Source organism: Mesoplodon densirostris, chromosome 14 (genome assembly GCF_025265405.1).
Source record: "Mesoplodon densirostris isolate mMesDen1 chromosome 14, mMesDen1 primary haplotype, whole genome shotgun sequence".
NCBI classification, from domain to species: Eukaryota; Metazoa; Chordata; class Mammalia; order Artiodactyla; family Ziphiidae; genus Mesoplodon; species Mesoplodon densirostris.
The window spans coordinates 21322327-21348509 of NC_082674.1; the positions used below are offsets into that span (position 1 = coordinate 21322327).

The 26183-nt window shown below is 48.5% G+C and overlaps 1 protein-coding gene across 1 annotated transcript in view; it reads left to right on the forward strand.

Moving 5' to 3' along the window:
* DPYSL5 (dihydropyrimidinase like 5) overlaps positions 1-25332 on the forward strand; it is a 44429-nt gene extending 19097 nt beyond the window's left edge. The window contains exons 2-12 of the mRNA XM_060117470.1: positions 5011-5169; positions 7187-7366; positions 8181-8249; positions 10057-10101; positions 11931-12006; positions 12976-13132; positions 17624-17765; positions 19158-19300; positions 21132-21339; positions 23038-23206; positions 25247-25332. Of these exons, the coding sequence (XP_059973453.1) occupies positions 5011-5169; positions 7187-7366; positions 8181-8249; positions 10057-10101; positions 11931-12006; positions 12976-13132; positions 17624-17765; positions 19158-19300; positions 21132-21339; positions 23038-23206; positions 25247-25332 (1434 nt within the window). The remainder of the gene's footprint in view (positions 1-5010; positions 5170-7186; positions 7367-8180; positions 8250-10056; positions 10102-11930; positions 12007-12975; positions 13133-17623; positions 17766-19157; positions 19301-21131; positions 21340-23037; positions 23207-25246) is intronic.
* The last annotated feature ends 851 nt before the right edge of the window (positions 25333-26183 follow it).

The following is a 26183-nucleotide window of genomic DNA, read 5'->3' on the forward strand; positions in this document are numbered from 1 at the left end:
ATTGTTCCCTCTGTGAAGACTGAGTCACCCATAATCTATACATCTAGATACTCCAGACCCTGCTATTATGATTCCAATCACCTCCCCCCAAACACACCCATTTTCTGAGCACTAGTGTGAAAATATGCTCACAGGAAGTCCCTACGCCACCCCTAATGAAAAACCCCAGAGATAAGCTCTGGCCCAAGTGCCTTCTCAACAACAGGGTACAAAGTTTGTGCCTTGACCTGTTGATTCTTGGCCTTGGAGCCAGAGAACCAAGCCTTTCCCTTTGGGGGGCAGGGTGGAGGGGTAGAGAAAAAACCATCGCTACTGGGAACTCAGCAAAATGTGATTAGAGCCACAGCAACACAGAAGATGGTAGAGAATGACTCTCCAAAGATCTTTGTCCTGACAGAACCAGGAAGGGCCAATGCACTGTGCTTTCCAACGCTGTGATGTCAGCAAATAAATTCTATCTGAAATTTCTTTCCAACTTGCTGAGCAGGTCCCTGGTCAATACGGAGGCCCCCATGTGCCCACAGTGGTCTGATAACTTCTGAAGCATAAAGATGACATTTATAATAACAGGTTTAGGTTGAGTTCAGTACAAGTTCCTGCCAAGCGTATGCCTGGAAACCGTGACATAAAATGGATTACCATTAAGAATATTGGCTTTAAATGTAAAATAGATAGCTAGTGGGAAGCATCTGCATAGCATAGGGAGATCAGCTCGGTGCTTTGTGTCCCCCTGGAGGGGTGAGATAGGGTGGGAGGGAGACGCAAGAGGGAAGGGATATGAGGATATATGTATACATATAGCTGGTTCACTTTATTATACAGCAGAAACTAACATACCATTGTAAAGCAATTATACGCCAATAAAGATGTTCAAAAAAAAAAAGAATACTGGTTTTTCTTAGGGAACAAGTGGATGTGACATGACTGGGCATCAAATAAACCCAGATTTACCCAGCGGTATGTCACAAATATCAAAAACAAAATAATGGTAACCCTTTGAAATAGTAAAATTATGTTTCATATACTGCCAAATGTGTGTGATGATGTTGCGTCTGTTGGTTAAACAAATGGTCCTAAAGTCCATATTAACTTAACAGTGAGAGATGTGAAGTCTCACATTCACAATAGAAATGAATGCCACATACACAGTGGGGACTGCTTGGCTGGATAGTAGTTTATGTCCAAAAAACAAGGGCCTGGGTTGATAAATGGACAGTTCAGTCAGCCACCAGGCTCCAGTAGGCCCTAGTGTGTTAGCTGTTCCATGGTCGTGTCTGTCTCCATAAATGAATCTTAATTCTGTCAAATAAAAAAAGCAAGTCGCAAAAGGACATGGACAGTATAATACCACTTGTGTACATTTTTCAGATTTGCAAGACAAATATAGTAAAAGCATAAAAACATGGATGGGAGGAATTTATATCAACCTCAGGGTTAAGGGATGGGAATAGGATGGAGGGCTCCCGTTGTATTGGAAATATTTTCTTTCATTTTTTTAATTAAAAAACATGTAAGGTAGATACAGTAAAAAGCTAACATCTGTTAAATTTGAGTAGTGGGTTCATGGGTATGTGTTGTATTATGTTCTGTACTTTTACTGTATGGTTGAAATGCTTCATACATAACTTTAAAAGAAAGTATTTTAAATACATAAACATGGTTAACTAAATTTTAAGTAGTTTTAGTTTCCTCCAAATTAATTTTTTTATGTACACATATTATGAAAGTAATATATTCTATGAAATAAATTTCAGAAAATTAGAAAAAATAAATTACTCAGAATCTCATCATCCAAAAACAGTCATTGTTAATATTTTGGTATATTTCCTTCTATTTTTTTTTCTTTGTGTGGCTGTGTGTGTGTTTAAACATACTTATAAGTATCTTGGGTACGCTTATTGAATTCTGTCTTTTTCACTCGTTATAGCATCACCCTTGTTCCATGTGAAGACTTAGCCTCCGTGAGCATCATTTCTATTGATTCTTAAGATCTTTCACAGCTTACTTTTCTTGCATAAAGACAGTTATGAACATTCAGCAGTCACACAGTCACCTTTCCTTTTGATTATCGTAAATATAATCCTTTTGAAAGCCTCCGGAACAGGACTGCATCACGCTCTGCTGTTGATTTGTACAAGGCTGTTTTGTGTGGAATGACAGTAAAAAGGTCTGTCACATCTGTGATATCACATTCCTGCGAAGACTGAGCTTGTCGGCATTCATCCCGTGGGTGGGAACTGTGCATATTTTAGAAGTCAGCTCTGTGTGCATCTTGCCTGGGAGGAAACCAGCACTAGTGCATCCAGCATCTGGTCTGGGATCCTGAACCCGCAGCTGGGAAAGTGTTTACTGATCCCATTAAACTTTTGCTTTGAGGCCTAGGGTAACAGCAGTAATGATTATTCCAGATGTTTATATGCCCCTTCCCAGCTTACAGAGGTTCCTACCTCCACTGCCACCTGAGCTGCTGTGGGCCCCCAGCAGTGAGGTGCAGAGCAGAGCAGGCACACAGGATTACAACCGGCAATTGGGAAAGTCAGGACCTCTGCCGGATGCTTCTGACTCCGTCCAGAACGCTTTTCAGTCACTATCCTTGGACCTAGGCAAGAGGAGTCTCTGCCATGGGCTCTGGACTACAGGCAACTCCCCCACGTCTGCCCAGAGCCCACTGTCCCAATCCTGGACCACACTCTGGGGCCCTGGAATCCCCTGACAAAGGGCCTGAGCACTGCCAGGGCCTACATTAGCCTGAATCTGTCTTTCTGGGGGCCAGACCACCACTCTGTGCACGCCTAGCCCCAGGGCGGCATCTTGCAGGAGTGAGCAGAGCTTAGATCCACGGGCTGCAGGACACATAACCGGAGTTGGAGAGTATGGGCTAGAGGCAGACGCAGAGGCTGAAGGCCAACATCCCCTAGAGTGCAGCTCAGAACTGCAAGCATTCTGAGAATTCTGAACTCAAGCCTGGCCTTCTGAGTCATGATGAACATATATCTGTTAGAGTAGGTGAACAGAATATATTCTGTGTAACAATTTGTTAGCTTGACCTGTAACTTTTAACTAGAGATTCAGCAGATAGACCTCCTTTTCTACTCTCAGAAGCCCACAGATGCTAAGAACGGTCTTGGCTCTCTTATTGCACTGTGCTGTCGCCATGTTCCCTTTTCTTTTCTATGCAAGTCTACAGACAGATGAGGGAGTGCAAAGGAAAACAATCTAGAACCACAGAAGTAAGACAATTTAGTGTGTAACATCCCAATATACCAGACACCCCCGTGTCCACACATAAAAGCAAGAAATGCATTTTAGGACAAAATAGAGTACAACCACCTGCTACGAGGGTGAATCATTCTGGCACAATCCAGCAAAATCAGAAATAGAAGCCAGCTAGTAAAGCTACAATCTGCTGCTCTTCCCCCTTCTCTCCATCTCCCACATCACAATTCCTACGTTTGAGCCGCAGAACTAGCACCCTCTGTTGGTTGCTTTAAGCTACGCAAGAAGTCAGGCCCCTGGGTTTCCCAGGACAAGGGGACTAGTCTCACCCACCCAGCCAGGGTCAGCATGGAAAATCAGTGTTGCAAGAGCTTTCATGGTAATTGTTGCTTGGCCACTGAACTAATTTTTTTTTTCAGTCCCTCATTCTCCAGCAATATTTCTGATTCGTGATCAATGATTTAACTGAATAGAGAAGCATGAAATCATCAAGACAGTTTCATTGTGCTATTTTCCTCCCATACAAAAGACAGAGATAAACAACTAAACTCTGAATAATTAAACACACATATTAGGACACAACTTTACAAAGTGATGATTCTCTTGACTTTCACAGCTCTCCAGCAAGGAAGCTGGTCCCATGGTACAGGTAAAGACTCTGTAACAGAATATTTAAAAAATAAATAAATGAAAAATTTTTAAAGAGAAAAAACATACTTGACCTCTTGCATCACAGAGGTCAAGTAACCGGGCTGAGGTTATCCAACTGGGAGGTGGCATAGCAGGGACTTGAACTTGGAGCTGATTCCAGTCACTGTTAGGATCCAAATAAAAGAGTAGGTTTTGTCCAAATTTTAATTCATCAAGAAAAGAGAGTCACCTATATTAAAGCCCTCATAAAGTTTCACATATTATGGGGCCTGTCTCAATTTTTATTTTAATAAAGTTTTTTTGGAGAACAACCCATTAGCCTGGAATAGCCTTTAGTCAATGCTAGCTTAGGAAGCCCTTGGAGGTCACCTGACCAAACTGGTTTTTAAAAAAGTACGTGGGGGCAGACCTTTAATACAGATTTAGTAATTATTCCTGGGAGCATTGTTTGTGTTTGCAAATGAGACCTTTTAAAGATTTCTTTTTAAGTGGTATCTGGTGGAGATTGTGGATAGGATCATTTTTTCACTGATAGATTGTACGGGGACCTAAAATGCTCTATCTCAAACAAGACAGATGGAAATGAAGTTAATGTTCTTGGAAAAACTGAAGACAAAGACCCTGATGTGAAGATGCCTATAAAAACTTTGAATAGAATTGTTTCATGAAATGTGAGCGAATAAAACAAAACAATAGAGTCAAATTAACATTTTACTATGGTTTACATATATATGTGTAACTAAAATAATATTATAAACAGACATATTACATTATGGTAGACATTTGATTACATCATCTATATATTCAAGTTGGTCAGAAATTGTCTGGGGGGAATCTTCTCATTTGGAAATATAGGCACTGGTAACACACTTAGTGGTTTTTTCCAAGCACTGAGCTGCAACCCAAGATGAGGAAGAAGCAGGTTTGTGTGCTGGATCCACAGTAATGATGAAGATTACACACTGGCTCCTGTGTTGACAGCTCCTTACATTTTCCCAAAATTGCTGCACTTGGGCCTCCCAGCCTCTTGTGTGGGAGAGCCTGTGGCTGTCCTGAAGGTCCCCCTGAGGACCCAGTGTCCCCACGTCAGCGACTTGGGTGTGGGCAGAGATGTGACGAGATTGCTTTTCCCATCTCCCTCAGGCAGCACTAGTTGGAGGTACCACCATGATCATCGGCCATGTCCTGCCTGACAAGGAGACTTCCCTTGTGGATGCCTACGAGAAGTGCCGGGGTCTGGCTGACCCCAAGGTCTGCTGTGACTACGCCCTCCATGTGGGGATCCCCTGGTGGGCACCCAAGGTAACAGCACTGGGTGGAACCCCAAAAGAAGAACCAGTGCTCTTTTTGGCAGAGGGGCCATCTGGTGAGAGCCAGCTGGGGGGGTGATGCTGTCCTGCGGTGTGGAACACCCCTCCCACCACCATCCTAACTCCTCCAAATGCCAAAAGAAAAAATACTTATGATTCTATAAGGGGGGAGGCCTGTTTTGCTTAATTTAAAGAGCCAGTTTTCCAGCGCTCTGACCACAAGGCGCTCAGCATGTCCTGATGCTCTACCTAAGGTGTCACTTATGTAGTAGCAAGCCCTACATAAGTGTTGCTGCTGAGTAGCAAGCTCAGTAAGGGTCAGCCCTGAGGGTCACATCATTTTGTGCTTGGAGTGACAGCACTGAGGTCTCTGAACGGAGGGTCCCGTCCTGGCTCAGTGCCACCTGGTAAGAATGGATTGGGGTGCTTCTTTCCTGCTTGGCCCCAGCTCCTGCTCTGGGCACCCTGAGTTTGCTCCTGGTGTGTGGCTCCCACTGGGCCCTTTCTCAGTTCAGCCTCTGTGTCCCTAGCTTTCCTGGCCTCCCATTGCCCAGGCCCCAGGGCCAGAGTCCAGTCCCTGCTCCCCGGATTCCCTCTTCCTTGTTCTTCCTGAATACAGATATACAGGCATTTAGATTTTGCTTCACTTCTGGAGTTTTACTGCTTATTACCCCAGGGAAGCAACCTGGGTATTCATTCTTTCATCAAGTTCTCATTAATCACCATGTGCCAGTACTTGAGTGGGTGCCCTGGCATCTTAAAAATAAATAAACATTAAGAGAGTTTACAAAGTTCTCCAGCTGTGGATCCTGATGTAAAGGGCCTGACCCCCTTCTGAGACACTGACTAAAAGCCTGGCTGTACTTCTGCCCTCAGGTACCAGCCTTGAGCATGGGGCTTACACAGTCTCTTCCATTATATCCAAACTGGTGCTTATGAAAGGCCTTGGAACCCCCCAACCTCACACATGAAGATCCCCCTCCTGGTACCGGGTAAAAGGTGCAGACCACACTGAATGTTAGCCATACTTTATCTCAGATGGAAGTTTTGTCCACGTCGGACACCCTCCTGGATGGGCGACCCCTACCCTGAGCCTCTCTCCCTTCCCTCCTCCAGTGGCCTGGAATAGAGAGCGTCTGCTCAGATTCCCAGCAACATTGAGGCCAAGTCAGCTATCCCTAAGTGCCCAAAGGTTGTGGGGATTTTCAGGCATCTAGAATTTTTAATTCTTTTTTATAATAACCAAATTTGTTTTTCTAATTACAGATTTTAAAAATAGAAAAGAAAGGAAGCACATAATTCAGTCACCCCAACACAATCACTATTGTTATTTTAGCTTATTTCCATCTGGTCTTTTTTCATACCTGCTTTTTACATAGTAACTCTTTCGCTTAAGTGTGAGCATTTTCCATCTGGCTGCACGGTCTTCATGACCATCAATGCTATGTCCACTTCATGTTCTGTCAAGTAGATGAATCACAATTTATTTTCCTATTGTTGGACCAAAGTTTCTTCCATTTTTTCCTAGTATAAATAATGTTGGGATGAATCTCCTTATTCACATAGCTTTGCTTCATGTTTGGCTTTGTCCCTAAGTTAGATTTTCCCCAGGTCTCTGGATTTTTAGCATTAGTACGCCTTCTCTGTAACACTCCTTCTGTTATGGGGGCAGAGGGAACTGACCACAGGTGTAAGAGGCATTAGTGCATTTACCAATAAGGCTGATTTGGAGGCAGAAACACAGGACAAGCTTATGTGATAGGAGAAACATGCCCACATCTCGTTTCTATATTTGTGTCACGCTGGACAATTTTCAAAACACTTCCGCATCCATTTGCTCATGTGACCTCACAGCAGCCTGTGGAGTGAGGGGAGAGTGAGATACTGCAAGGTTGCGGGTGGTCATGTGGCGACAGAGCCACCTCTCCTCCGCGCTGGGCCAGCGTCTGCCAGTCAGCCTCTTGGCCCTCTGTACTCACGTGGCATTGCCTTTGCATTCTGCTCTCCAGGTGAAAGCAGAAATGGAGACCCTGGTGAGGGAGAAGGGTGTCAACTCATTCCAGATGTTCATGACCTACAAGGACTTGTATATGCTTCGGGACAACGAACTGTACCAAGTGTTGCACGCTTGCAAGGATATTGGGGCGATCGCCCGGGTCCATGCTGAAAATGGGGAGCTCGTGGCCGAGGCAAGGCAGTAGAGAATGTTGGGGGAAGTTGGGGGAGCACCAATAGAGACAGTTCTCTGGGGGATTCCTGACCACCCATGACCCTCCCTACAGGGTTCAGATAAAACAAATTATAAAAGAAAGTGTGAGATGTTAACAGCCCAGATGACAGATCTTTGTCCAAAAATCCAAACTCTTCTAGTGTCTGTAAAAAACAAATCTCTCCGTATAGTCCAAAAGGGTTTCTAAGTCTTGGATGATGAGGTCTTCATTCAAATATGACACTTAAATCCCATCATCACAAAGGAATTTGGAGCACCTCTAAGAAATATTTTTAATGAGATGTGATGTACAGAATAAATAAGGGTCAACATTCCACTTTCTGGTACCTCCTCAGCGGACCTGAGGTATTATAGAGATCTTCTCACTGGTACCAAGAGAGACAAGCCCCTTTGTACTACTGGGTCTTAAGTAGGATACTTGGGGTAAAGGTTAATCTAGGCATATTTGGAAGCTGGAGATTTAACTAGATTTCCAGTGAGGAAATTCTGATTTGCAGATCAATAAACAGTGTTTGTCTTTAGTGTCCCAGGCCTGTTGGCTGGTGACTGAACTGTATTTTTAAGAGGAAAAGATATTTTCAATCATTATGAAGTGAGGCTCAGGGGATCCCTGTACTAATCCTGCCCTCTTTATAAGATGAGTATCACAGAAGTGAGAAAAGCAGCAAGCCTATTGGAATGGGCTGTGCTGAGCATATTTTACTGTCCCTTGGGTTCAGTATTTTTTGTATCTCTATGATTCTCTCAATTTTCTTTCTTTTGCTCTTATTCAGGGTGCAAAGGAGGCGCTAGATTTGGGTATCACAGGCCCAGAAGGAATTGAGATCAGCCGTCCAGAGGAGGTGAGGAAGATATCTGTGTTCTTTGTCATCATCTTTCCTATAGATTCACAGAACCTTTAAGATAGAAGAGTCATCAGTAAATACGAGTTGTATGGTATTGCTTTCTTCATGGGTGAAATTCCCATCTGGAAGCTTCCCAGGGAACAGCTTCCTCCATGCTACAGCTGACCTGGCCTTGAGCTCCCTTGGGGAAGACAACTTTGGGGAAACAGACCCACCTCATTGGGGGCTGATTTCAAGGGTCTGAGGGAGGCCATGTGAACATGCCAGGGGTTGCTTTGGCCAAAATTGAATCGGGAGAGAAAAGACAGACTGAAAGGGCCTTTAGATGTTAGAAGAAATTCCAGACTATAAGCCAGTGAATTGGCATTTTGGGGCTGAGATCCCTTTGAGCATCTGTGGAAAACTTTGGACACTTCCCACCAGAAACGAGAGGCACATGCATGTCTGTGCTCTTTCCCCCTTTTTCTATATGTTGCTGAGATGGTGACTAAGCCCTGCTCTCCCTCTGCCCTCTGGTTTTATCCTTGCACAGTTTTGCAAGGTGTCAACACAAATGCCCCCAGGTCCCCCTTGCTGAAAAATTCGGCTCTGGAGGATCACATTAGATAAATAATGTGTTCTTGCCCTATGACCCTGTTCAGACATGCCTTAACCAGTGGTGACGGGAGAGCTATTTTCCATTTCTTCAAAGCCTTAAATGCAGAGTGGTGGTTGGATGTCCATGAGGGACTGATGGGGAGGCCTTGGGGGACGAGGAGCTGGAGACAGGATGTGATAGTTCTGTCATCAGACAGGAACCAAGTCAGCCTATAGTGGGTCAGCCTGGTGTGGGCGGGGGTCCCACCTTACGCCTGCCGTGAGTTTGTCTCTGTCTGCCAGAGCCCTTGAATGTAGCTCCTGTTTGGGCACCTCAGAGCTGATAGAGAAAGACACACCAGCTTCAACAAGGCACTGAGAGTGCCTGTGAGAAGAGGGGTGGGGAGATGCGCACGGGACTGGACTTTGTGGAGGTCTATGAGGGGAAGAGTGCGGTGCTGACTGTAGTGGGCCCGTGAGCCAGGGCCGCTGAGCCTGCGCGTCCGGAGCCTGTGCTCCGCAACGGGAGAGGCCACAACAGTGGGAGGCCCGCGTACCGCAAAAAAAAAAAAAAAAAAAAAAAAAAAGAATCCCACCTTCATCATCTACTGATTAAGGGGAGCATCTAAGGAGGTTTTGCTCCCCAGGGACATTTGGCAATGTCCAGAGATATTTTGGGTTATCCCAACCTGGGGGGAGGAAGTTACTGGCATCTACTAGGTAGAGGTGAAGGATGCTGCCAAAGAGCCTGCAATGTCCATTCAGCCCCACCACAAAGAATTCTCTCACTCAAAATGCCACTAGTGCCGAGGTCCAGAAATCCCGATCTAGGCTAATTTCCAGCTTGAAATCAATCAGTATTGCTCCTTTGCTACAGTTCTGAGATGGCCGTGGAGAGAATGCACCAGAAACCAGGGAGAGATGTGACTGCAGGTTTTCATTTGCTCTTGTTTTGTTGTCTTTTAATTAAGCCCTGAGTAGCATCCAGCAAAGACGTGCCTAGAACCCTAAGTCCCGGGGTTCTCTCAGTGTGAGCAGAGGTGGTTGGAGCTTGGTGCCCCTGCCCAGGGTTTCCCCCCGAGCCAGCCCCTGTGGGTGCTGTTTGTCACTCCAGCTCTGAGTCAGACATTCCAGCACTTTCTGCCTACGAGGTGGGGTGTCAGGGAGATGTAAGCTTGCTTGGGGAGATGGTGAAGCTTGTTTTCTTCCTGTCCTCTGTTTCTAACAGCTGGAAGCAGAAGCCACTCACCGAGTTATCACCATTGCAAACAGAGTAAGTAGACCCCAGCTCACCCTCAGCCCATTCTCCACTCTGGGGTCAGAACCCAGCCTGTACAGTAGAGTCCCATTCTGCTCTGGGGGCCAGCCCCATGCCTGGCTCACAGGACCGCAAATGACCACCGTTTGCTGAATGAACGTTGCTATTCCCACAGACCTGGCAGGAGTCCTCCCTGCCACCGGCTCTCCGTTCTACCCCGCTGAGCTTGCTGAGACCTGGTTCATTGCTCAAATGGAAATGCCTCCCAGCAGAGGCAGGGCAAGGTGGGAACCACAGAGCCTCATGGCAGCCGGAATCTGTTCCTTGTAGAGGAGCAGAGAGACGTTTGCTTAGAGAACCATGATTCGAACCTCCGCCTCTGGGCCATTCATGATTTTTCCTTGGTATGGTTCAGGGTAAGGGGGCGCTGATGCAGTGTGGTGGTGGGAATGAGCACACACCCTGGGGCCTTGACCAAAGACAAGCTTCCAGCCACACGCAAGTCAATCAACCACTCCGAGAGACTATTTTATTATCTAAAATTGGAATGATAATATCACCTACTCCTCACAGGACGGTTGTGAGGATCCAAGGAGTCGTGGAAGGAAAAGCACTTTAAAAACAGGAGAACACTGTACCAAGATCCTTTCTCCTCCTAAACCATCATTAAGTGTTCTATTTGCTCAGAGAATCTGAACTCTAGTTTTCTAAGTGTGGTCTCTGGACCGGCTGCATCAACATCATTTGTTAGAAATAGGAACTCAGAAATGCAAATGCTCAGGCCTGTTCAGACCCGCTGAATCAGAAACTGGGGGTGACGCCGAGCAATCTGTGTTTTAACACGCCTGCTAATGATCCTAATGGGCGCTAACCCTTAAGAACTTCTCCTCCGGAAAGACCTAGGCTACCCTGAAGGCTGTGAGCTGAAGATGTGGTGTTAGCAACACCAGGGGAACACAGAGGTTGGAGGTCCAGTTGGCCTCAGAATTAGCCAGGAAACTTGTGCCAAGCACCTCAAATGTCAGGCCAGCCCCTAAATTCTCTATCCTCCTAATTTGATAGGCAAAGAAGGCATTAGAATAACATTTGGGAAAACAGTTTCCCATTAACCCTTTATAAGTCCAGGAGCTGGACAAGGACATTGATTTAGTGTCATAACAATAGTTATGCTATCAATTACTTCCTGATGGAAACTTACCCCAGAATTAGGAAAGTTCTGAATAACAAAAGGGCAGCTCCTCATTTTCTTAGTTCAAACACATGCCCAGAGAAGTGAAGCCATGGACCGTGGTCACACAGCTTGACAGAGGAAAAGCTAATCAGTATTGTAATCCAGGCATCCATTTGCAAGACCAGTCCTGTCTGGTGTAGACTGTGAGCCCTGAACCTCTTGTGTATTGTTTCTTCTCCAGGGTACATTCTGTCTACTGATAAAGCAGCCCTCAGATGGCAGGTATCATCATTTTAGATATGGGATATAATACACAACTCTCTCTAGGTCATCACGTTCATGAATAGGAAATTAAGAGCCCCTCATTTCAAGTTGTAAATAGCCTTGTTGTTGGCTGGTAGAAAATGTGAGGTTCACCACTTAACATCTTGCCCTGATGTCCCCCTGCTGGGCTCCGGTGCTGGGCACTGCCTGTCCCCTCCTTGTTTCGTGGGGTTCCCCAGCCTGCAGCCACCAGCCCTGCATTTCCGGCAGAAGACCGCCACGCTGAGGGGAGTGCTAAGCGATGCAGGGGGCGGCGCTGGGGCCAGGACTGGGCTGGTCCAGTCACCTTGGTCCTTGTTAGGTTATGGGGTTGATGCTCTCTCCTTCCCACCGTGTTTCCCGTCCTTAGACTCACTGTCCCATCTACCTGGTCAACGTGTCCAGCATCTCGGCCGGTGACGTTATAGCAGCTGCTAAGATGCAAGGTGAGTCCGTAGGCTGGGCTGAGCAGTACCCATGTGTGGTGGGGGCCAGGCCCTGAGCCTGCCTTTCCCTTTTCTCTCTGGCTGTCTTCCTCACAAGCACCCTGCACTGGCCTGGGTTCAGTCCATTAGCACCAGTGTTTTCCTCTGCACATTTGTTTGCATAACAGCTTTACAGAAGTGTCCATCACGTCTCCTGGGTCTGGTAAAGTTTTCCAAGTTTTCAGTCAACTCATTAACTGGTATTTTTTTCAGTCTCTTGGGTTTTGCTAGTGGTTGCATTGGTAACCAACATGAAATCCTGGACCAGTTCCAACGGACATTTCAGGGGGGAAATGCCTGGGAAGTCCCTGGAGAAACGACACTGTGAGGGCCCAATGTCCCTTTCAGGAACCCAGTGTACCAGCCCCAGGGCACCTGTGTGTCGGAGCACCTGGCAGCACCTGAAGGCTTTGTACGTGCTTGTACTCCCAGCCCGGCTCGGGGTGCCAGTGAGGGCCCAGTAACAGGAGAAACAGGTCACGGTCAGAAACCTGAGGATACAAATCAGGAGCAAGGGCTTTCAGCCTTCCCACCGCACTGCCCTCCAAATCCTGCCTCTTGCTTCTCCTTAGCGGGACCCCCTTCGCTGTCTCTCCTGCGCTGTTGTTCCAGCCTCCCCCCTCCGTCTCCCTGCCCTCCATCCCCTGCTACGGTGCCACCCTCAGTGTTCTCCTGAAGCTGCTCCAGCAGCCGCCTGCTCAGCGCTGCCCCGCCTCAGCGCCCTCGCCCTTCTCTTCTTGCCTGCCGTCAGCACGGGGACAGAGAGCAGTCTGACCTTGACCCCAGCTGAGCTCTCAAATGCCCGGCTGAGCTCGGGCAAGTCCCTTCCTCTCTGACTTCAGCTCCTTCACCTGCCCCATGAGAGGCTCAGACCAATGATCTCCCAGGTTCACTGGCCTCCTGGTGATGGTTTGAACCCTCTTCTTTCAGGGAAGGTCGTGCTGGCCGAGACCACCACCGCGCACGCCACACTGACGGGCTTACACTACTACCACCAGGACTGGTCCCATGCAGCCGCCTACGTCACAGTGCCTCCCCTGAGACTGGACACCAACACCTCAACCTACCTCATGAGCCTGCTGGCCAAGTAAGGTGTTTCAGCAGGACCACGGCACGGCATTATCTCACAATGCGCGCCATTGCGGGAATTTGTAGATCTTTAAGGTGATATCGTAGAGGCCCCAAACCTGACCTAAGTTTGATTTCGTTTTGTCCAGAGGATGATTTTGCTTTTGTTAGCTTCTCCAAAGCCCATCAGATAATTGCCATCCATGCAGCTCCTATCACCACTTGATTCGGATGAGAGCTTCTGAGGTGACAAGTAAAGAGCATGTATAAAACTGTGAACAGTGGCTATCAGAATTTCAAAGGACATTGATACCTTACACTGGAGACCACTGGGGAACTATAGGACGTGGTCTCTGACTTACCCTAGAAAATTTGTGCATCTTTCTATCTCTCCTTTTTCTTCACCTCTCCCTCTTCTCATTGTGTCCCATGTGGTTTTCTCTCGTTGTATGTACCTCCCTCCTTCTGTGTGTTTCTCCCTCCTTTCTTTCCTCTTCCCCTTTTTCTTCTGCACTTTCTCCCTCTTTCCCCTTAACATCTTCCTCCAGACCTCCCTTTCCCCGGCTCCTCTTTTTCTAACACTGCTTTTCCCCATTCAATCCAGGTCTAAATAAAATGCTTTAATGAATAGTCTGGTGGGACACAAACACGGAGAGATTTTGTTTCGTTTTGCTTCAAATTCTTTCTTGCCTCTAGTGACATTGTGATAATGGTAAAGGCCATTGCTTTTTCTTCTCTTTTGGTTATTGAAGTCCAGTTCAGTTTAAAAGTCATTCTCTTCTCCTCCCCACCCCCAGCTCAGAGAATTAGTAGGGGTGTTAGTAGAATTAAAGGGTGGGGAATTCCACTCCATACCCAAGCACGATCTGAACTCCTGCACTAATTGTTGCTGCTTCTCTGGCTGAAAGTGACTGGCCTTTGGAGCCCTCCTTGTATGGGGCATGTGCCCAGATACAGGCTTTCTTGAGTCACCCTCACGCAATCCTCTGACACAGGAGATGGAGGGCAGCTTGACCTCTCCTTCCCGTACCTTCCCAGCTTCCAGATCTAGCAATTCCCTGTGAACAAGAATCTGACCAAGCAGATTAAGCCTGGCCACCTTCTACAGTATCTGGGGCCCAGAGCAAGCTCACACAGCTTTGCCACTCCCTACGGTGGGAGGGCAGGCTGGCCCCCACCCCTGGCTCTCCTCACCCAGAGGCTCAGGCAGGTGCCCGCTGCTGTCACCTCTGTTCTCCACAGGCGAACCTCTCGAAATGTCCCCTCTTGAGGAGACTAGTTGGGGGAGAGGAAAGCACCATTCAACCCATGAAGAGAGGAAGAAGGGAGAGACTGCAGGGCTCACCACTCTGCTAGCACCTCAGTCGCCCTCCCTGTCTTCTGCTTTTACAAGACCTGGGGGTGGTGATACACCTCTGTTGGGGTGATGGTGGGGGGTGTTGAGGGAAGTGACCGGCTCCAGTTGGAGGTGGCTGTCGTTAGATAATGGGGCTTTTATTTCATCCATGTCCTTGGCTTTCAGTCCTGGTTGGCTAACAACTAGAAAATTTCCACTCCACATCCTGCTATGTTAACAACCGAAAGAGCAGTGTGGGGCTTTCCAAATACACCTGGAGTGAGGCAGCCGGGTCCCGGGGTGAAGGTGGCCCCCGGAGGGGCGGGATATGCTGTGGCACAGTGGCAGTAATTACAGCCTGTCCCATAGTTTTGCTGTGATTCTGAGCAGTAGCAGCTCTGACAGATTTAACCGATTTGAGAGAGTAAAGGGAGAAAAGCTAGGTCAGCTCTTTCTTCTAAACATGCTTCTTGTTGGGGGCCTCCCTGGTGGCGCAGTGGTTGGGAGTCCGCCTGCCGATGCAGGGGACGCGGGTTCGTGCCCCGGTCCGGGAAGATCCCACGTGCCGCGGAGCGGCTGGGCCCGTGAGCCACGGCCGCTGGGCCTGCGCGTCCGGAGCCTGTGCTCCGCAACGGGAGAGGCCACAGCAGTGAGAGGCCCGCGTACCGCAAAAAAAAAAAAAAAAAAATGCTTCTTGTTGGGAAAAACCAGCCTCCTTTTCATCATTATCAACACAACAAAAACAAACAAGTATCAAGAACCCACTATAAGAATTTGGGCTCAGTTCTAAGGTCAAAGAATCTTTTGAAATACCTCTGCTTGCCACAAGCAAATTTACGGAAAGAAAAAAAAAGGTAGTAAAACCCCCAACCCACCCAAATTACAGTGCCCAAACCCACACAAATTTAAATAGGCAGGGGAAGAAAAGTATTATTAATCAAATAATTTAAGTTTTTATATCTAGCCTATTTTGCCAAATTTATTTAAATTATTTAACTAAATTCTACTCATTTAAATAGAATTATAAGTTCATGTGAACTATTAGGAGAATAGTTTGAATCCCACTTTTTAATATTTATTTGTTTATTTATTATTTATTTATTTGGTTGCATCGGGTCTTAGTTGCAGCAGGCGGGCTCCTTCGTTGCAGCTCATGGGCTCCTTAGTTGCGACTCGCTGGCTCCTTAGTTATAGCACACGAACTCTTAGTTGCGGCATGTGGGATTTCGTTCCCAGATCAGGGATCGAACCCAGGCCCCCTGCATTGGAAGCTCAGAGTCTTAACCACTGTGCCACCAGGGAAGTCCCCGAATCCCTTTTTTAATCAGTGCATATTGTAAACGTGTGCAGTTTTATAGAATTTGGAGCATAGTTTTTACATTTTTAGGAATTTATGATTACTATAATTTTGCTCCTATGACATTGTTGGTGATAATTGGTATTATGCAAAATACTTGATAGAAAACCCAGACACAAATTATTATATTTCTATAAGAAAATATGAGCTGCTTCATAATGACCTACTTTAGGATGTGGTTTCTTCGAATATACCAGGGTAATAAGTACAATCTATAGATATAAGGATTTGTCCTTTATTTAAAATCTGACTTCTCAAAGGGATCAGAAATTTTTTCATTTGAACATATATATTTTTAAAGTACTTAACAAAAGGCAGTGGTGTTTTAAGCTTTAAAGACTAGGGATGGGTCTGTCATACCTCCCAGATTCAGGGCAGCATCAGGGGACCCCAAAAGCCCTTCTGGAATGTGCCCCCCCATTCACTCTTGCCTAGTGAGCACTTATTTGTGTAGGGGCCTTTTTAGAAAAGTGGGTGCTCAGTAAGACTTGTCAGTTAAAGCATGGGGTCCTGAGATCCCAGACCCTCAACCCATGACTCTGATGGGCCTCTTCTGACCTGAGCCCTACCCGGGTGTCTGGTGGATCCCTGAGGAGAAAGTGAAAACCTGAAGATTCTGTCTATCTCTGGTGGGTTCTGCAGGTCTGGGGGATGTGGGGATCCCCAGGAGACCCTAGAATAAACCCTCTGCTCTGTGGAAGAGCCCCTCCCGCAGTCTCTGAGAGGGCCCAGAGCAGCGCCTTTGGCGCAGGGAGCTACCAGCCCATGCCACAGAGTGGCATGCTATGTGCACTCTCACCGATGTAAGTCTCTGCCCCAAGTTCTGAGCTGGCCCGGAACCCCTTGAGAGCCTGGCCATGCCTTACCCACCGTAGCCTCAGCAAACATTTGAGGATCATGTTCACGGATGGCAGCGGCGATGAACCACTGGCATGTCGTTGCTGGTTGATCAAGGCAGACTTCTCTTACGCCTTGTCCTTCCTCTTCCCTGCCAGGCCAGGAGAGCCCTCACATCCAAGCAAAGCTTAACATGGAACTTGAGAGTTTTACCAAGCACATGTTTATTGCCAGCAGGGCCTGGTGCGGGTTGAGGAGGGAGATGAGAGGGAGTCGGCATATGGTTCTATGGAAGTAAAACTACCTCCACCCTCTCACTTTAGTTAAACTCTTTATTTATTTATTTATTTATTTATTTATTTATTTATTTATGGCTGCGTTGGGTCTTCATTGCTGTGCGCAGGCTTTCTCTAGTTGCGGCGAGCGGGGGCTACTCTTCGTTGTGGTGCGCGGGCTTCATTGTGGTGGCTACTCTTGTGGAGCACGGGCTCTAGGCGTGCGGTTTTCAGTAGTTGTGGCGCACGGGCTCAGTAGTTGTGGCACGCAGGCTCAGTAGGTGTGGTGCACGGGCTTAGTTGCCCCACGGCATCTGGGATCTTCCCAGACCAGGGCTTGAACCCATGTCCCCTGCATTGGCAGGCAGATTCTTAACCACTGTGCCACCAGGGAAACCCTTAGTTAAACTCTTAAGTTCAATTTTTCTCCACCCGTTAGCTGTCTTAACATCCAAAGACTCTCAGGGTCTCCCATGACGCTGGCATTCTGTGCCACAGTTGGCACATACGCTCATTCTGCAGATGTGTAAACTGAGGTTCTCACAGATAACTCGCTGGAGGTCATACAGCTATGCAGTGGCAGAGCCGAGATTGAAACCAGCTTTGCCGGGTTTCCAAGTGAAGGGTTTTTCCCTGTCCCTGTCCCCACCCTCTGGGACCCTGGCCTCCCCTCCCCTTACTGGTCATGTCCTTCTCTCTACCCAGTGATACGTTGAACATTGTGGCGTCAGATCACCGGCCTTTCACCACGAAGCAGAAAGCCATGGGCAAGGAGGACTTCACCAAGATCCCACACGGCGTGAGCGGCGTACAGGACCGCATGAGCGTCATCTGGGAGAGAGGCGTGGTACGTTCCCAGGACCCCTCCCCACTCTGGGCCTCGGAAGAATTTTCACCCTTAGGAGGGCTGGGTCAACCACAGCTCCTGTTTCACTCAAAAGGAAAACAGAAAAGGTCTTTTTTTTTCTGATTGGAAAGGTAATAAGGCCTAGCATAAAAATTTGGAAAATACGGAAAAGTATTAGGAAAAAAACCCATAATTCCTGGGAAATTATTAATATTTTGGTATATTTCTTTCCAGCTCTATGCATGTACTGTACATTATTTTAATTACTGGGTTCATCTTCTTTTCATATAACAGTGTATTTTGAGTGTCTTCCTATATCAGTAAAAATTCTTTAAAAACATTTTTTGTTTTTAATTTATTTATTTTTTTTGGCGGTACGCGGGCCTCTCACTGCTGTGGCCTCTCCCGTTGCGGAGCACAGGCTCTGGATGAGCAGGCTCAGCGGCCATGGCTCACGGGCCCAGCCTCTCCGCGGCATGTGGGATCCTCCCGGACCGGGGCATGAACCCGTGTCCCCTGCATCGGTAGGCGGACTCTCAACCACTGCGCCACCAGGGAAGCCCAAAAACATATTTTTAATGGCTAAATAATATTCCCTCCAACGGAAGTACCATACTTCAATTAATCCTTCCACGATGTTTGGAACTTTCAGCTGTTTCAAATTTTTGCTCTTAGAAATGATGCTGCAGAGAATCTCTTTGTTCTTGAGTATACATCAGCATTTCTAATTATTTCCTGAGGACAGATTCCTAGAAGTGGATTTCTGGGCCAAGGGATATGAACCTTTTTAAAGATCTTGATATCTTTTGCCCAATAATAAAGATAGAGATGGGGACTTCATTTGAATACCTCCTGTTCTGCCCATGAAGAATAAGTAGTTTTGATCTTGACCTATCACAGATTAGATGCAGCATAGAGTATGAGGCCAAAGAGATTTGAAATCCTCAAGCCTAAACAACCAGCTCAGGGAAGACCCATGAGGCAGCTCCGGAATCCCCTTTGAAAAGGGTCCACGGTGCCTTCATGGGAGGGACGATAAGATGCCTTTCCAGGAGAGAATATATGTCCCTTCATGGATGCAGGGAAGCTCCTGATTTATGCAGAGTGAGTACCGAGTAGACCTGGTTTTACAAACAGGAGGTAGATTTGCACCAGGAAAGCAACCTTTTGGAACAAGGGCCCACCCACCCCCATTGCTGCAAGAAGGAGAGAGGAGTAGCATGGAACCAAGCCTAGCAGGTTGGCTCATCTGAGATGATGCCCGTGGCGTTGTCCTTCTCAGCACCATTGTTCTGACCAACTAAAAGCCCTCAGGCCAGGGTCAAGCGTGACCCGGGGTTTGAGGCACACACACAGGGCCTTGGTTGACCTAACACTTTTGCAATGTTTCAGGTTGGAGGAAAGATGGATGAGAACCGTTTTGTGGCTGTTACCAGTTCCAATGCAGCAAAGATTCTCAACCTGTATCCCCGCAAAGGCCGCATCATCCCTGGAGCCGATGCCGACGTGGTTGTGTGGGACCCAGAAGCCACAAAGTAAAACCTGCTGCTAGTCTTCAGGGCTAGAGGGACTTGGGATTTTAAGGGCCTTATATTACAGAACTCCAAAATCATATCATCTTTGCACTACTTATAGCATAGAGCAAGATGACCCTAAGGTGTGTTCAATTCAACAAATACTTGAGGGCTTGCCATGGTCCAAGCACTAGGAATGCAACAGTGAACAAGAAGGTCTGAAGATCTGCTATAGTGCAGCTCCATGTGCACAGCACTTTACAGTTTTTCAGAGCTAGGTCACATCAACCATCTCGTTTGCTTTTCACATAGCCCCAAGAAGCACTTGAGCCTAAAGTTATTTCCATTTTACTGTTGAAGAAACTAAGAGCAGAGAGTAGAGGGACTCCCCACATGACATAGCTAACAATTGGCTGAACCAGATAGATGTCCTGACACTCAGTTCCAGACTCTTCCACCAACACTCTGCTTCTCCCGTTGAGGGTGTGGGTCCCCTTGAGCACACAGCACTTGACACCCATGGCGTTAATGAACACAAGTTGAGTGGGTAAATGAAGTGCATCAGGAGTTATCAAGCCACAGGATAACTCATCTGTTATGAGCATCATCCTTTTTTTTAATTTATTTATTTAATTTATTTATTTTTGGCTGAGTTTGGTCTTCATTGCTGCACGGAGACTTCCTCTAGTTCCGGCGAGCGGGGGCTACTCTTCCTTGCGGTGCTCTGGCTTCTCATTGCGGTGGCTTCTCTTGTTGCAGAGCATGGGCTCTAGGTGCACAGGCTTCAGTAGTTGTGGCACGCTGGCTCAGTCATTGTGGCTCACGGGCTCTAGAGCTCAGGCTCAGTAGTTGTGGTGCACGGGCTTAGCTGCTCCGCGACATGTGGGATCTTCCCGGATCGGGGTTCGAACCCCTGTCCCCTGCACTGGCAGGCGGGTTCCCAACCACTGCACCACCAGGGAAGCCCCAGGGCATCATCTTTACTCAGGTATTTGAGCAGGGTAATGGGAATTGTTTTTTAATGTTAAAGTTCATTCAGTCACTCAACAAATAGAAAAGTGCCACCATTTGCTGAGCACTTTTCTAGGTGCACAAGCTAGCAGTGAACAAGATAGACAAAAATGTGCTGGGATTTTGAAGATAAAAAGTTGAATTGCAAAGAAACGCACCTCCCTGCTGGGATCCCCACACTGCTTCTCCATTAGGGCACTTGAGAAGCCGGGTTCTGCATCCAGCCTGGGGCTGGTCCCTGCTGCTGTTGCAGGTGTGGTTGTTAGTGATTGCTATTGGCAGAAAGACCCCTAGAGTGTAGCCCAGTGTATTAGTCAGCTAGGGCTGCCATAACAAAATACCACAGATAGGAGGCTTAAGCAGTAGCAATTTATTTTCTCACAGTTCTGGAGGCTAGAAGTCCAAGATCAAGGTGTCAGCAGAGCTGATTTCATTCTGAAGCCTCTCTCCTCGGTTTGTAGATGGCCATCTTCCCCCTCTGTCTTCACATGGCACTTCCTCTGTGTGTGCACTTCTGGTGTCTCAAGTTCCTCTTCTTTTCAGGACACCCATTTGAGTGGATTAGGGTCCACCTCTATGACTTCGTTTCACTTTAATTAGTTCTTTAAAGGGCCTATCTGCAAATACAGTCACATTCTGAGGTACTGGGGGCTAGGACTTCAACATATAAATTTGTGGGGGACACAGCCCATCCTAGCCTTTGGGGGTCATCCCTCCTCACTGAGCATCTTCCCTTCCCACTGAGCAGCATCCCTTCCCGCTAAGTACCTTCCCTTCTGTTGAGCTGTGACATCTTTACCTCCTCTCAGAGCGTTCTCTCCCACCACTGCCTTCCCACCAGGACCATCTCAGCCAGCACCCAGGTGCAGGGAGGAGACTTCAACCTGTACGAGAACATGCGCTGCCATGGTGTCCCCCTGGTCACCATCAGCCGGGGGCGGGTCGTGTACGAGAACGGCGTCTTCATGTGCGCTGAGGGCACCGGCAAGTTCTGCCCCTTGAGGTCCTTCCCAGACACTGTCTACAAGAAGCTGGTCCAGAGAGAAAAGGTGAGGTGGGGGGGGGCGGAGAAGACGCGTGGGAAGACGTTGCAGGCCCCTGGCGGCGACATCTTATATGACTTTTACATCTCGAAGATGTTATCACTCTGTCTTTCCACCAAATCTCATTGCCTGAACAGTCACTTTGGGAACAATCAAAATACTAGAAAAGGAGCACCTGTAACAAAGTAAAGTTTATTGGGAAGGGTCCCCAACTCCCTCAGAGCCCGGGGATACTATGAGGTGCTCATAGCTCTCCCTGACATCCAGGCTTCTTGTCGTCCCTCAGGGGCAGGGGACTCCTGGCTTGGCCTGGGTTGTCCTATTTGCCCTGGAGATGCTCTTTCCCCAAACTCCCCACAGCCTCCCTGTAACTGCAGTAGGCTGGGTGGGCTTTGCTGAGTCTGGGCACCCCAGTGAAGTGGTCAAGCCAGGTCTAGCTCACTGCCATGCGGGGGTGGCCTGAGGTCTTATTGTGAGAGTTTCATCCAGTCCTCGGATTCCATAAACACCCTGGGTGTTCACTGAAGCTTGGGGCTCCACCTTATCCCCAGGGATACCGAACTCTGGGTAGAGTTTCACCCAAGAGAAGACTGGCTATTCCCTCGTCGCTTGGGGATTGATTGTCCAGCCTTATCTTTGAGAGCTATCCTGTCCTTCCTGACAACTCCGGGTGTTGGGAACCAACTGCAGCCCTGGCCTCTGGGTGGAGAACCCAAATCATCAGAAAAGAACAAATCTGACAAAACTGACAGGTGAAAGCATCATGAGGTTTCCCCTTCCCTTCCTCTGGCCTAAAGCAATATTATTATGGTTCAAAATGCTCCTGCCTAGCTATTTCCAGATTCTGTCTAGAAAGGGTGGGTGTTCTTAGAAATATCATGACCAAGGGCCTGGGAGCCCCAGCCCAAATGCAGGTGTTCTATCAGGGAGAAGACTTGGATTACCTAAAAAAAAAGCATGACTTTAGTTATCCCAGTATTCAATTCAAGAGCGAACTCAGGGTCTCTCAGGTAGGTGAATGGTCCCATCTCCAATATGCTTCACAGATGTAGACAATGGCAGGAGACCTCAGCCCCACCTCTGGGGGACGTGCCACAAAGAACTGTAAGAGCAACACATTCACACACAAGACTACTTGACCAAGGGTGGCAATGATTTAAAACAAGAAAAAGGAAAATAACAAGTGTCAGTGAGGATATGGAGAAATTGGAACCCTCATTCATCGTCAAATGAATGTAAAATGGTGCAGCCACTTTGGAAAGCAGTTTGGCAGTTCCCAAAATGTTAGATATAGAGTCACCAAAATAACTCAGCGATTCCACTCTTGGGTACATACAGAGTCAAGAAAAATGAAAGATATGTCTTCACAAAATCTTGTACATGAATGTCATAGCAGCATTATTCATAAAGGCCAAAAAGTTGGGAACAATGTAAACGTCCATCAACTACTGAATAGACAAAATGTGGTATATCCATACAATGGAATATTATTCAGCCATAAAAGGGAATGGAGTGCTAATATATACTACATACAACATGCATGACCCTTAAAAACATCATGCTAAGTGAAAGAATCCTGTCACAAAAGACCACATATTATATGATTCCATTTGTATGAAATGTTCAGAAGAAGCAAATCCATAGACAAAAAAAAAAAGATGACGGCATCATCTTTTCCCCTTTTCTGCTCTCCACCTTCACTAGACCTTAAAGGTGAGGGGAGTGGACCGCACTCCCTACCTGGGGGATGTAGCTGTCGTTGTGCATCCTGGGAAAAAAGAGATGGGAACGCCACTCGCAGACACCCCTACCCGGCCTGTTACCCGACACGGAGGCATGAGGGACCTTCATGAATCCAGCTTCAGCCTCTCTGGTAAGAGCAAGGGCCACTTGGCCTGGCACCTGCATCTCCACCCCAGTGAGGGGACAGGAGGAGGGCAGAGGGACTAGGAACCCCACCCCCGCAGAGGGGTTTATGCTGCTTTCCTCTCCATCTTCTCCCTCCCTCCCCGATCCCCTGCCCGGTGATGACTGCTGGGCCCCATGTTATAGACACACTAATATTGGCGGGCGGGGAAGGAGGGCTCTCCCAGTCCCTGGGCACCAGCCACTCTAGCAGGCCATGGCCCTTTGGGGCCTTTCCCCATGGTTTCTAAGTTCAAATAGTTTCATCCCTTGAGATACCTTGAGGGCCCTGCACATAGGGATGCCCCAGAGACGATCTGAGCGCAGAAGCGTTAACTCTGTGCTACGTGGGTCTGCACCCCCATTTCCCACCCCGCTCCTCACCAGCCTCGCTGAAAAGACGTGGTGTTTCCCTTATACCCTTTCCTCCCTCATCTTAACCTCAGGTTTGCTCCTCTGCCACCTTCTTTGCTGCCAGGAATTGTACTGTATGTAATACAATGTAGAATATATGGGGTGTATCTATGCTTAGAGACTTTATCGTCGACAGTGTGTGTCCCAGGTGCTCGGCCGTAGTTAAAGGTGGGGGTCATTGCGGCATAAACGGCGAGCCTCACGGGAGAGCAGGCAGAGACTGTAAGATGCCTTGGTCCTGCAAGCAGCTTTGCTGGAAGCCATGATCCCTACTTGAAAGGGGCAGGGGCCGGGTCTCACTGAACGGCCTTCACGACTAGCCCTGGCGCAGACCGAGCCTCCGCTCTGCAGCGGAGCAGTGCTGGGGCCGGAAGGTGGGAGGAGCAAGATCCTGGGGGAGGTAAGACGCAGCCGCAAACTGTCCTAACATGAGAGGCCGAGAACTAAACCAGAGGGGAGCCGAGGGGCCCGCTGCCCGCTGAGCTTCCTCTGTGCCCAGCCGTGTGCTGGCAGCAGCTCAGGTGGTTCTTGACTGAGGAGCTGACCACCTGTGGAGAGGGGTCCTCTCCACCACCCTCCCCATCGTCTCAGAGCCAATCTCATTACGGAGATAACTTCTTCCCCACCCTGAGGGCCACTGCTACTCCCGCCAGCGACGGGACCGAGTGCAGGGAGTCAGAAAGGGATCTGCGGGGTGGAGTGTCAGTGGGAGCCCCGGCTTTGCCAGTCCAGGAGGTGTAGCTCCCCACGGCTGCCTGGGCCCGCCCCTTCCTGCAGCCGCCAGCCCCGGGAGAAGCAGCAAGGCCCCCAGAGCTGCGAGCCCCCTCTGGCCCCTGGCTTCTGCTCCCACTCAAGTCTTGGGCAGAGCCAAGACTGGGCGGAACTGCTCTCAGGTTCAGCAGACATCAGGCAGCCTCTCACCTTCCCTCCGCCCAAAACCTCATCTGTTCTAAATGGACAGGCTGAAGAATGTCCCACCACACTCCCTGGGGCACAGGCCTTCTTTTCTTTTTTTTTTCAGTTTATTTATTTATTTATTTATTTTTGGCTGCACCACAGGGCATGCGGGAATCTTATTTCCCCGACCAGGGATCGAACCCATGCCCCCTGCAGTGGAAGCATAGAGTCTTAACCATTGCACTGCCAGGGAAGTCCCCAGGCCTTCTTTTCTAAGTCTCGGGACTTTGAGACGTGGGGGCCTTTGGGGTGGTGTTCTTTGATTTTCCAAAGCAGTGGCGCACCCTTTCTTCTCGCTCTCTTGCTCACTGAGGCATATGTGCAAAGGCCCACTTGCTAACAGGCAGCTCCCTGGTCCATGTGCGTGGCAAGAGACCATACCCCCAGGGCTGGCAGCAGTGAAGGCAGCGTAGCAAGGCAGTTAATCATGGAGGCTCTGAACCAGGAAGACCTGGGTTCAAGTCCAGGCTCTACCACTTATACGCTGTGTGACATTAGCCAAGTTAACTTCCCTGAGCCTCAGTTTCCCCACCTGTAAAATGGGATGGAGTTGAATTGAGAATTAAATTAGATCCTAAGCATGGAGGACCTGGTTTTATTACCCAAGGGAGCTCACCCTCTGCTTCCTTCCTTACAGGTTCTCAGATCGATGACCATGTTCCAAAGAGAGCCTCAGCTCGGATCCTCGCTCCCCCCGGAGGCAGGTCAAGTGGCATTTGGTAAAGGCACTGACCAGCCCCCCAAGTGAAGATGCACCGCTGCCACCAGCCCACACGCCCTCCGGCCACAGCTGCAGGGGGCGGGAGAGGCCGGGCTGGGCAGCGCACCACCTGAGGGGGCCCCGGGACATGGGGAGCCCTCCCCATGTCTGACACGTGATTCACTGTGCTTCGAGCCGACCCTAACAGGCACTTTGAGATGTGTTCCACCTGCTGCGGTCCTTTCCTGCCTTGGCCTCGGCAGGCTTCCCAGGGGCCCATGCTATGCACTGAGCCCAATGCATAGAGCCTGGCCCCGCCCCTCCTCTCACACCCGCCTCTGGGCTGGCCTTGGGAAAGCCCGACCTTAGTGCCCTGCCCCTGGCTGACCCGCCAGCTGTCCAGAGCACTTTAGCAGATGTGTTTTAAAAGAAAAGGACTCCCTCCCCTATCCCCTTCGGCCCAGTGGTCACTTTCCCCAAGTCAGACAGGTGTTAGCATCCCAGCCATGCCCAGGACCTCCGGTTTTTCCCCACTCATCTCCCGCCCCTGTTTGGCTGTGGCTGGGACACTCTGCGCCCTTTGCCAGCTGCTTCCTCTCCGCCACCCCCCAGGAGTCCCAGGCCCAGAAGGGCTGGCTGGGCGGGCATGAGGCTGGTGCCAGGCGCGTGTATATGATTTTGTTTTGCACGTTTGGTTTGCGCAGTGGTTTGGTTTGACTTGTTTGTGCATCCTGTGAAAAATGACGGTGCTTCGTGTCACTAGCATAGCATAGAAACAGGAATAGATGTGGACCTTAGGAGATGCTGCATCTACACCAACCAGACAACCTAGGGCACCGATGACAGGGGTGAGAGGGGGACACTGGACTCGCAG